Source organism: Odontesthes bonariensis, chromosome 22 (genome assembly GCF_027942865.1).
Source record: "Odontesthes bonariensis isolate fOdoBon6 chromosome 22, fOdoBon6.hap1, whole genome shotgun sequence".
In the NCBI taxonomy this organism is placed as follows: domain Eukaryota; kingdom Metazoa; phylum Chordata; class Actinopteri; order Atheriniformes; family Atherinopsidae; genus Odontesthes; species Odontesthes bonariensis.
The window spans coordinates 21,048,437-21,060,504 of record NC_134527.1 but is presented as its reverse complement, the minus strand read 5'-3'; the positions used below and the strand labels follow the sequence as shown (position 1 = coordinate 21,060,504).

Genomic DNA, 12,068 nt, shown 5'->3' with positions numbered 1-12,068 from the left:
TTTGGTTTTAGGATTAGGGTTGTAAGAAGATTAAGCTTAAGGTTAGACATTTAGTTGTGATAGATGGATTTAAGATAAGAGGTAAAGGGGAACACATGCTCAAAGACATCTATATTTTCAAATGGTGTAACAGACATTGTTAATGATCCAATTGATAATAAACTTTTTTCTGCAGAACAGTTTTCTTCTCGTTGGTGTCGCTGTTTATTATTTCCAACTATATATAGATTCTTTCTTAACCTATTTGTTTTCACAGGTTCATTTCTTTAGATAAAATAATTGTGAGCCAATAGGATTATTAAACAGAAATGTAGATGTGCAGCAACGTGAAGTATGGGAGAGTTTTACCTTTTCAAGCTTCAAATAGCTACTGATCTTTTTATCTTTTTACTCAATATTCAAGAAAATATAAAGTCTTCATCTTGGATTTAACTTCTGACCTAACTTTAGAGTTAAAAATAGAAATTTACCCTCTGATCTGAGATGATAAGATATCAGTAAAACCTTTTTATACCAAAGGTTTATAAGTATAAGTGTAATTTTGTTGTTACTAAAATTGCTTTTGAAACCTAAAACATGATCAATAACTTCTCAGGTTGATAGATTTTAAGTAGAATTGAGAAAAAACTCACACAAATATATGCAATGAAGAAAGAACTGGTGACAAACTGGCAGGCGTCGTTTATAGAGACGCAGCAAAAACCAGCAAACAGATGCAACACAGCTGAAATGATAAAGAATAAATTTACACCTGAGCTTTGAGAGGGAGAGGAGATCAGAGGTGTAAAAGAAACCCAGATGAGACCATATTTGTTTCTTTCAGCTGAATATTCATCACTCCCAAATCAGCTCAGACAAGAAGCGGGGGAAGGTAAAGGGTTTCATCATCTGAGAAATGATATTTGTGAGTGATATGGTCGGTTTTTATAGAGGAGGAGGAACAAAAGAAGGAGAAAATAGGAAGTGATAGAAAGATAAAGGAATAAAAGCACCCCTCATCGTTCATCTCAATGGCACCTCCATACTTGAATAGAAGAGCCTCTTTTCCTCCTTTTCCTTCATTTGTTTCATCAGTTCCCCCCTCCTCCTTTCTTATGCTCTTTACATCCATCCTTTCTTCATTTTTCTCTCCAGTTTCTTTACTCCTCTTCTTATTCTCTCTGGAGTGCTCCTCATCCCAGTGTTCGGTATCCTCCCTCATCTCATCCTCCCATCCCCACCCCTCAGCGTTTAGTGATTAATGCGAGTTTTAATTGTCATGCTCACTTTTATGCTCATTAAAGTGTATTATGCAGCAGTTAGGGTATTAAAGTTCAGCGAGAAATTTCATGCATACTGATGAGAATGCAAATGAGCTCAGCGTGAACGGATACTATGGTTTGTGTTACATGTGTGTGTGTGTGTGTGTGTGTGTGTGTGTGATATTATCCCCAGGAGTGAGCCACAGTGTCATTATCACCCTTACTCGTCATTTTAGTTGAGCAGAGAGAGTCCATCCATAGAAATCATGTTAATGGGACACTTAAAGCATTCGTCATGCCTGAATATCTGGATTGTATTTAACATATGATGCTCTGTGTTGCAAGAAATTCTGCATGAGTATTGTTCACTGAGGTACAATGACTTTAGGTGAGCATTAGAATCTTGTAAATACTTAAAGTTGTGGATATTAAAGTTTAAATGTGGATCTGCTGCATGACTTTGTGGTCATGCCACAAATACATGTGGAAAAAGTTACTGTAATACTGACGCCATTTGTGTGTTTTTCACTATGATTCTTGGTGTGAAGCAAAGGTAGGAAGTGGGACCAAGAAAGGAGACAAAAACTGCAGAATAAAACAGCAAGATTTTCTGCGTGATCAACAAATTCTGCGTGAGCTTTGTTCACTGAGGTGCAAGGACTGATAAATTCTTCTATTTGTTTCTCTTTATATTCTTTTATGTATTTGTAATGCTTCTTACACTCCCTGCTGCAATGCTTTTCATTTTATGTAAAGCACTTTGAATTGTTTTGTACATGAAATGTGCTATACAAATAAATTTGACTTTGACTTTAACTACTTACTCAAAGATCTGAAGCAGGATTTTGTGGTCTGACCGTGAATGCATTTTGAAAAAGGCACAAAAGCAGCCTGCGCTGACAGCATGTATGTGTTTCTCACCATGCCGTCTTTCACAAGGTCAAGGAAAGGACGATAGGTGGTCATTTTTCTGACTATTCGACCAGACTCTTGGTGTGAAGCAAAGGCAGGAAGTCGGACTAAGAAAGGAGACAAGAACTGTAGAATAGAACATGACTTTAGATTCTTTGTACATACTTAAAGTTTTAATGTAGATCTCCTGGAGGTTTTTGTGGCCATGAATGCATGCAGAAAAAGAAAAAATCCCTTTTTTCTGCTCTCAGGAGCATATATTAGGGTGTCTGATGACACCAGCAGGTGTAAAACTGTTCATTTCTGTTAATTTTACTACTTCTTGTTGTGCACCTGGTTTCTGTTGTTTTATTAGCTCTCACCTTATCAGCCTATGATGGTTCAAACAGGGCAAAAACAGGAGATACTGCGCGTAAACCAACAGGTATTTTAACCAAAACCTGTCTCAAAAATCTCAATAAGATCTCAGAAAATTTAGTTAAATTGGGCATAATATGACACCTTTTAGCTTAAATATTATATCCAGTTAATATAAAACTGACAGCATTCATGTGTCAGAGTAAGTTAAATAGTCATAACTCTCAGAATTTCAGGTGTACTTATAGCTACACTTCTATCGATGATGATGTAAGCTTAGTTTAATTAGTAATATGAATGTTTTCAGACAAAATAGTTTGTTCATAAACATATCTGGCGCAATGGCTCCATCCTGTTGTTTTCCAGTAATTTACTGTAGCAGCATCCTTGTCTTTGTCCTGAGTCCTTGGATTATTAAAAATCTAAATGCTTTGCAACCATTCCTTCTTATGTTTCTTATCCATTTTGTCCACTTTGAGGATTCAGCCAAGCAGTGGACATCAACCTCGGATCACTGAGGTGTGCTGTACGATTTAATGTGTGTTCTCCGAGTTTTCTCCAAGAATTTCTTTGAAGATGTCCTTAAATGCGGCACAGTTGATTTTAAAGAAATAGAAGAAAATAAAACAAGAAAACCACACCAATTGATTTATCTTCACTTTTTGTATTGCTGCCAATCGCCTTGCACACCATAATGATCTGATATAATCTTAATTTGTTAGGACTAGACTTCACCGCAGTGTTCATCAGTCAACTGAGACTGAATGATGTGGCTCACTGCTGACTTGGCGACATGAAATGACTCGCCAATAAATAAGTGGAACGTTCTTGCAGCATAAAAACATCAAGCGATCATTAACTGCAGTGGCTGAAATAGTACAGCAACAAGAAAGTGTATCTGACTGAAAATGGTTGGACAAATCATAAAACGTGTCGTTTAAAATTTATAAATCAGTCGCTTATCATTAAGCGTATGTTTACTGGATGTGTTTGTTTCCTTCATTTATTGCCATAAACTCTGCATTTTAGATACAGTTTGCACTACCTTATCCTTAAATTCATTGCTATGGTATTTCAAGCAGAATTCTAACTCCTTTAAGCATTTCTTTAAAGGAATAATCCGAGTTCCTCTTTCCTTCTTTTAACTGGGATTGTGTGAAGTGTCTTCCCCTGCGGTAGACTGCAATCTGAACGCTCTCAGATTGGAGAACCAAAGGATTTATGATGGGTGAGTCGAGCTCACTGCTGCTCAGTGAGGAGCCACTTGAAGAGCTAATTTATCACCATCTAAAATGTGTCCAGCCATAGCAGCTCTACCAACATATTACACGTATAATTAGTTAGTTAAAAAACAAAAATGTACTTAAAATGCAGAAGCAGTGTGTTTAAAAACTAAAACCATGATCCAACAGCTTGTAGCCTTTAGTATTCCTTTAGCAGCAATAAGTTGAAGTAATGGTTTTCTGTATGACGTTATCAGCCTCTCACATGGTTGTAGAGGAACTTTGACTTCTTTCCAACATTGCTTCAGTTGATTGAGGTTTGCAGCATTGGTTTATGCACAGCTCTCTGAAGGTCCCACCACAGCATCTCAGTCAGGTTGAGGTCTGGACTTTGACTGGACCATTGCAGCACCTTGATTCTTCTCTTTTTCAGACATTCTGTTGTAGATCTGCTGCTGTGTTTGGGATCATTGTCCTGTTGATGACCCAGTTTCAGCCAAGCTTTAGTTGTCAGACACATGGCCTCAAATTTGACTCTAGAATACTTTGGTATACAGAGGAGTTCATGGTGGGCGCAATGACTGCAAGGTGTCCAGGTCCTGTGGCTGCAGAACAAGCCCAGATCATCAGCCCTTCACCACCGTGCTTGACAGTTGGTATGAGGTTTTTGTGCTGATATGCTGTGTTTGGTTTTCTCCAAACGTGCTGCTGTGCATTATGACCAAACATCTCCACTTTGGTCTGGTCTGTCCAAAGGACGTTGTTCCAGAAGTCTTGTGGTTTGTTCAGATGTAACTTTACAAACCTAAGCTGTGCTGCCATGTTCTTTTTAGAGAGAAGAGGCTTTCTCCTGCAACCCTTCCAAACAAGCCATACTTGTTCAGTCTTTTTCTAATTGTGCTGTCCTGAGCTTTAACATCTAACATGCTAACTGAGGCCTGTAGAGTCTGAGATGTAGCTCTTTGGGTTTTTGACCTTGGGGTGAACTTGCTGGGACGTCCACTCCTGGGAAGATTGACAGCTGTCCTGAATGTTTTCCACTTGTGAATATTATTTCTCTCTGTAGAATGATGGACACCAAATAGTTTGGAAATGGCCTTGTAACCCTTCCCAGATTGATGGGCAGCAACAATTGCTTCTCTAAGATCACTGCTGATGTCTTTCCTCCTTGGCATTGTGTTAACACACACCTGAATGCTCTAACCCTCTTAAGTCATGTGGAAGCAGTGAGTTTGTGCTTTTTTTGTACTGTTTTTCAGACACTACTTCTGAATTTAGTCTCAGTTTTGTTAAATAATGACTGTTATCTAATGAAGTTGGATTACCTCATTTTAAAAGCTCTTTAACATCCTGCTCTAGCATTTAGTTGAACACACTTTTCACTAAATATACTCTCCCTAAACCATCTCTAAAAATTGATTTAGGTATGTAAAGCTAAAAGAAAATGTGTTATAAGATTATTTGTTTTTACCATAAAGTGTCACCCCAACCATTTGTGAAAAACATATTGATTCTGATTATCACGGCTCCAAGGAAATTAAGAAAATGTCAGTTTTTGTCAGTGTGGAAGTTAAAGGGTTACGACCTGGTTGGGACCTGACATGCAAAGCTTTTCTTTTCATATAATTCTGTAAACACAATCTTTTAAAATTAAAAAAGAGATGTATTTTTTTTTTTTTTTTTTTTGAACATCATGTTTGACCACAGAGACAAATGGGCAGCAAAGCCCAAAGCCAGAGCCATAAAGATGAGATGGGTATTAAAATGTGAGACAAATTTCTTGGCAATCCATCCAATTATTAAGGTTTTTTGTTTCAAAATTGAAACTAGCCCAGAGCGGGAAAATCTTCATATTCTTAAAGAATTATTTCCAAAAAACTGTGAGCCAAGTGTGATGCCAATCAATCAAATGGCAGCGACATTCCAGTGAAAAGAAGAATAAAAAAGTACAACCTAACAGAGTAAAATGCAGCAGCATTTTAGATGAGGCCTCTTTGATGAAATATGTGCTTCCAGCAAAGAAGAATATAAAATCCTCATTTTCATAATGAGTGGCTGAAATTTTGAATTCAGGCAGTGAAAGATCTGTTCATGTGCCTGGGAAAATGAGCGTTAAGTCAGTTGTGAGAAGATTGTAGGTCTTCTTCAGCACAGTGTGGCTGTGTGTGCGTCAGTGCTGCTGTCTTCCTTTCTCAGCCCACCCACTGTTCCCACCATGCTGAGCGAATGGTCTCAGTCATTACTGCACCTCCTCTGTGCTGTCTGCAGGGTGAAATGAGACAATAGTCAAGATTTTCAACCAGGGGGCCTGAATCATTTACACAGCATGGAGGGAGTGTGCTGAAACGAGGCTAGTGATGATGCTGTACTGCAGGAGCAGCAGGTGGCACTGTAACTGGAAGAGAAAACGACAGACAAACTCATTATGCTGACAAATAGTGGCGTGTTTATGCTGAGCGGAACTGTTTAAAATTGTGCCGGAAATGTTCCCGTAGTGCTGATCAAAAGGAGACATCCACATCTTTGAATGCAGGGTTTTTGCTTTTTTCCTCTAATGTGACATATTTCACCAAAGATGGAGACAGAAAAAAAGAAGCAATAAAGTGAGGGAAAAAAAATATTTGCATTACAAAAACCTTTCCAGATAAGCTTGGAGATTATTTGAATGATGCAAACATTCTAAGGACGAGCAAAAAGAGGCTTTTTGTTGTGGCCTCAGTGCTGTGTGTTTGCCGTATGTTCACATCATGGATAGAGAACCATTTTGGTGCCCATGGCGAGATTATGATTTTACTCCTTGACATCAAGGACGACAGCTGTGTGTGATGAAGAAATGTTGACGTCTGTTATACGTCTGTATAGGAATCTAAGGTCAGGACAGGTTCAGGGCCAAGTCAATAAAATAATGAGAAACAAAAGTGTATTTGTTCATTTCTTATTTTAAAACAGAGGAAAGGGCGACAGTCGGGGCTCCATATTAACTATCATTTATTCTATTAATTGTTTTGACCCTTATTCGACCATCATGTCGAAAAGTCTGTCACCAAGGTCTTCCCTGAAAAAGATGTCATCTGGATGGGAGCAGATGTTGCTCTCAAATCTGTATATACCTTTCAACATTGTTTGAGGCTTTCCAGGTGTGCACGTTTCCAGTTCCATAGACACTAATGCACCCACCATGCCATCAGACATGCAGACTACACTGAGAGCTGATAACAAGGCGAATATTTTCGCTCCTCTTTAGTCTGGAGGATGCAGTGTCGATGATTTCCTAAAAAGTGTTTCATATGTCAAAATTTTCCACTCTGCCTCAGTCCATTTTAAATTAGCTTTGGTCCAGAGAAGACAGAAGTGTTTCTGGATCATATTCACATATGACAGGTGCTTTGCATGATAGACCTTTAACCTACATTTGTGCCCACAGACAATGATTTCTGGAAGTGTTTCTGACTCCATGCAGTGATTTCCAGGACAGAATCAGGTCTGTTTTTAATGCAGAGCTGCCTGAGGACATGAAGGTCACAGAGATGTCTTTTGCTAAACCTCTGTTCATCTTCACTCTGCCTCTCTAAGGTGCTCTTTTTTTATATAGCCAATCATGTTACTGACATGTTGACAACTAACTTAAATAGTAGCTACATGTTCCTCTAGCTCAGGGTTCGGCAATCCGTGGCTCCGGAGTTGCATGCGGCTCTTTCATCCTTTTGCTGCGGCTCCACGTGGCTTGGAAAATAGATTAAAAAGTATTCAATTGAAGTGTATTTTCTTTGTATAAGTTTTTCATATTTTTTATTGTAGTTCTAAATTGGAAAAATGATTGTGATCTTGAAATATTAAAATAAAATGATATTCTATTTATTATTTTCCGTCACTCAAAATATGCGTTTTTTTTTATGCGACATTTTAGATGTCAAAAAGTATTTGCGGCTCCCAGTGTTTTCTTTTCCGTGGAAACCGGGTCCAAATGGCTCTTTGATTGTTAAAGGTTGCTGATCCCTGCTCTAGCTGTTTTCTTTTTAGCACCACTTATTTTTCAGCCCCTGTCCCAACTTTTAAAGAAATGTTGCTGCCATTAAATTCATTATCAGCTAATATCTTTCATGAAATTAGAAAATGTCTCACTTGTAACATTTGAAGTTTTAAATGTTCTATTGTGAATATATTATTGTTTTTTTCAATCTAATTAAAATTTTCACATAACATCACAACTATTTAGGTATTGAGGTTGTGCATTTTTGCTTTTTTGAGTTAACTTGTACTTAGATATAGCTATAGATGTCAAGATAAAATGTCAAAAGTAATATTAAAGATAAAAAATTTAATTAACGAGGTTAAAATTATGATTCAAATGTCCATATCTGAGCTTAAATCTTTACCAAGCTAATCTACACGTTGAAAATTCTGAAATATATAATAGAAAGAGAATATTGACACAATAAAAACATTTTAGATAAAAGAGTAGATTAAATAAAATATTATGGTATAAAATATCATTACAAATGTTTAGAAATAGTCATCATTTGTAGTCATTTTCTCAAAATGTAATTCTTTTATCACAATTAAAACAAAAGTTAAATGAATCCGTCCCTTAACCTGTAAATTGTCCTTCTTATATAGGTATTTATAGGTATTTATTTTTTACAAAATTATAAACCCCTGCGTTTTTTTTTTCTTTAATATTGGCAGCAATGGGCTTCCATACTTCTCGTAATGATTTGAGCTGTCTTTAAACGCTTTACATTCCAGTGGACCGTAAACGTCACAGGGGGCGGGGCTATGTCCACTGCCCCCTCCCCCCCAAACCACGAGGCTCGAGTGTTGACAGGCCAACAACGGACCAGAGTCACCCAGCATTCATTCCGCCTCCTCCGGCTCACAGCCAGACAAAGCCTCGCTTCTCTGCCCACCGGTTAAACCACCGCCTGAAAGCGACCCGTTATTACAACTAACCGTTTGTCAGAGCTTTTCACTCGGGTGTGCCTCACAAAGGATTAGCGGCCGTGCGGGAATTTTGCCCTCCAGTCCGTTTTTAGTGCGGGGCCAGCGGGACAGACCCCGCCTTCCTTTAATTTGTCAACAAAGGGGTTTGACAAGCTCGGAAAAGCCCTGCCCCCATGTTCCCATAAAAGGATGATTTGGCCATACGCGGCCAACAATCAAACCGTGGGTAACCTTTTCCTTTCCCCGTTCCGTTCATATGGTGCGTTGACTTCCTTCGTCACCGTTAAAGCGGAGCTATCATGGCGGAGCGCGTACAGCAGCCCCCGGCCAAGCGGCTCTGCTGTAGACCGGGCTTCGGCGCAACATGTAGGCAAGGCCAGCGGGCCGCGGGGGCGCCGTGCGGCGGCTCGGCTGCCACCCAGGGCGAATCGAGCAGAACCCAGAGCCCGGAGACTCTCCTTGACATCGCGGCGAGGAAAGTCGCGGAGAAGTGGCCGTTTCAGAGAGTAGAGGAGCGTTTCGAGCGAATCCCGGAGCCCGTTCAGAGGCGGATCGTGTACTGGTCTTTCCCCCGGAGCGAACGGGAAATCTGCATGTACTCGTCGTTCAACACCGGCGGGGAGGAGATCGGAAGTAGCGGGGAGAGCAACGACGAGACGCAGCTGCCCTTCCGACGGGGCATCGCGCTGCTGGAGAGCGGCTGCGTGGACAACGTACTGCAAGTCGGTGAGTGATGTGATGCGAAAACGAAACATCCTTCACCAGGAAACGAGAAAGTAGCAAATATTAAACATTATATGTGTAAAAACCCTCGACTAACACAGGCGGATACTGTGACAGGCTTTGACAACAAAGGGGCGACAGACCCACGGAGGAGCCACAATGGGGCTTTAAATCTCAATGGGGAATGTGTGACTGGGGCATTTAAATCCTGTTTACTTCAGGGCCAGTTTTAATAAGAAAAAAAAAACCCTCAAAATTCTCTAACCGTGTGGAAAATCAAGTTGCTACTTAAACAACAGAGGAATCCCCACATTTCCCACCTCTCGGCTACTCGAAGTCATCGTAAAACTTTGTCAGAATTACGACAAAAAAAAAAAAACAATTGTATAGTCGACTGCTGGGTTTTGACACCCAAACATACAACTAAAACATAAGGAAGACATTTAGAGACGTTAAAGCTTAGTTTTTTAGTTGAAATAATCGAACCTAAAGCCTTTCAGGAGCTATTAACACCTGTAAAATCAGTTTCAGACAATTGCATAAAAGTATTGAGTAATAAGGGAAGTGCACAGGGTTGGGTCTCAACTGTCGCACATTACATTTGAATGAGCTGTTCTGTGTGGAACAGTTGATATGCTGTTGAATGATAATTAAAAATGCATTGTGACACACTGCACTGCAGAAAGAGGCCAATAAAAACTAACTGCTGAGCTGGACACAAGTCAAATATGCACTATTGTCGTTATATATTTATATTTAGGGAAGTGGCTGGAATGTTAATAGAGCTGAAGTAGGAGTTCTCGCCTTCTTGAAAAGGCAGAAATGAGAACAAACATTCGGGGTTATGTACGTGGTGTTTGTTTATAACTCGCTGACAGTGTGCAAAACAGGAACAGACACCTGTGTGCTTTTTTTTATTTGACTGAGTTTTGTCCGTCAACTACCTATTTAGTGTGTTTTATGTGTCGTTTTCCCTCCTAGAGGAGCGTGACCCTCCTTGAGATTTTAATCACCCAGCTTTTCCTATTGTAAGTTTAGCACTTTGTTCCCATTTTCATGTTCATTTGTGTCTTTCAAGCTTCCTGTCGCCTCCGAAAGGGAAGCAAACAAAAGCACCTTTTCACTCCCTTGTTAAGTAGGAGAGATTTGGATGGAGGAAGCTTTTTTTGGGGGGGGGGGCTCGGCAATGCTTTCAAACGGGCCATGATTCACACCGGTACGCTGCCGGTTGGTTTGTACCTTTGTGCCGGTTTGTAACCGAAAAGAGGCGACGGCGGGGAGGCAGACGCAGTGTTGAGTTGAGAAGATGGCTCACGTTAATGAAGATGGTCCTCAGTATACAGCTGTTATCGTGACACGGTCAGCTGGGAGGCTTTGATTGTGTTGCAGTCTGTCACCTGTGAGTTCGCCAGGCTCGGGACGCCTTCTCTCAGAGGGCTGTAATCCCATTACTCTGCATGCTTAATTTGAATTGTAATGCAATCTGAATGCTTGAATTTCCCAGCCGCCCGTCCCTCTTGCCCTGAATGCAGACGCTTCATGGGGGCTCTGTGTATTTGTGAGTACACGACGCGCTCTCCTGCCGAAATGAGGGGGGCCCATATATTCCCAAATATTGGGAAAAACGAGTCTGTCGGGGAAGGAACTTAATCTGGGCTCAATCTGCATTCTCACAAAGGGTGATAACGGCACAGAGACGCGCACACGGGGAGGGTTTCTGGGCTGATTGCACTCCAGCCAGGAATTTGCTGGAAAAATAGAGCCAAGAAGTGATAAATAAAAGATGTAATCTCCCCACGTGTGGGCTGCACCGGAGGAGGGAGGTTTTCTCACAGCAGACCTTGAGGAAATGAACTGGCACACATGTGCTCGCACTCCACAACAAACCCTCGCTGTTAATCAGTGCACACATACGGTTGGCAGTGTTTTTCTTGCAAGAGCTAACCTGAGGGCTGCTTTACTCCCCTGTAGTATTGTGCTTTGTTGTTGGGTTATTAGGCGAAGCGTGCCTCTGCTCCAAGTGCACCATTAGGCTGTTATTTTTGTGTAATTCTGAGGAAAACGTGTAAGTAATTCGGAGTTTCTGGTTTCACAGACGTAACAAATTGCTCGTCTTTTGGTCTTGAATTCTAGTAATCTGAATATATGAAGCAGAAAAGCTGATGTGAATAGAAACTTTGGGCCTAAGAAATCAAATCATGATGAAAATAACGGATGAAAAGTGGTCTCATCAAATCTAAAGCTTCCTACATTTCAGTGCAGAAAGTTTGATTAAATCTTTCATTTCAAAAGGTTCAGCTGCAAAATATATATATACTCCATTTATTTATATTTCTTAGACTAAAAGAGGACGATGGATCACTCCGGTGTGAAGTTGTCTGTTCAGCGAGTTTCAAGCTGGGAAGCAGCTGAGAACATGAAAAATTTCTGTCTAATTCAGCTTCTTATTTGTCTTAGATTGCAATAATCTGAAAAAATGAAACATAAACTACTATAAACATAAACTTTGTGCTTAAAAAATCAAGTCATGAGGCAAATGGCTGTTAGTTTAGCGTTAATAATGTAAATGATCTTGGTCAAACCATTATCCCCCCCCCAAAAGATTTCAGATGCAACGAGTCCTTTTTAACTGATATGTTGCAGTGCTCTTGCCTGAAAAGTAGCCCCATCA

The 12,068-nt window shown here is 40.1% G+C and overlaps 1 protein-coding gene across 1 annotated transcript in view; it reads left to right on the top strand.

Annotated features, from left to right (window-relative positions):
• The first annotated feature begins 8,553 nt into the window (after positions 1 to 8,553).
• The window catches only part of LOC142372319 (zinc finger SWIM domain-containing protein 6-like), a 69,206-nt gene continuing 65,691 nt past the window's right edge, over positions 8,554 to 12,068 (top strand). Inside the window, exon 1 of the mRNA XM_075455177.1 lies at positions 8,554 to 9,400. Within this exon, the coding sequence (XP_075311292.1) occupies positions 8,974 to 9,400 (427 nt within the window). The 5' untranslated portion in view covers positions 8,554 to 8,973. The remainder of the gene's footprint in view (positions 9,401 to 12,068) is intronic.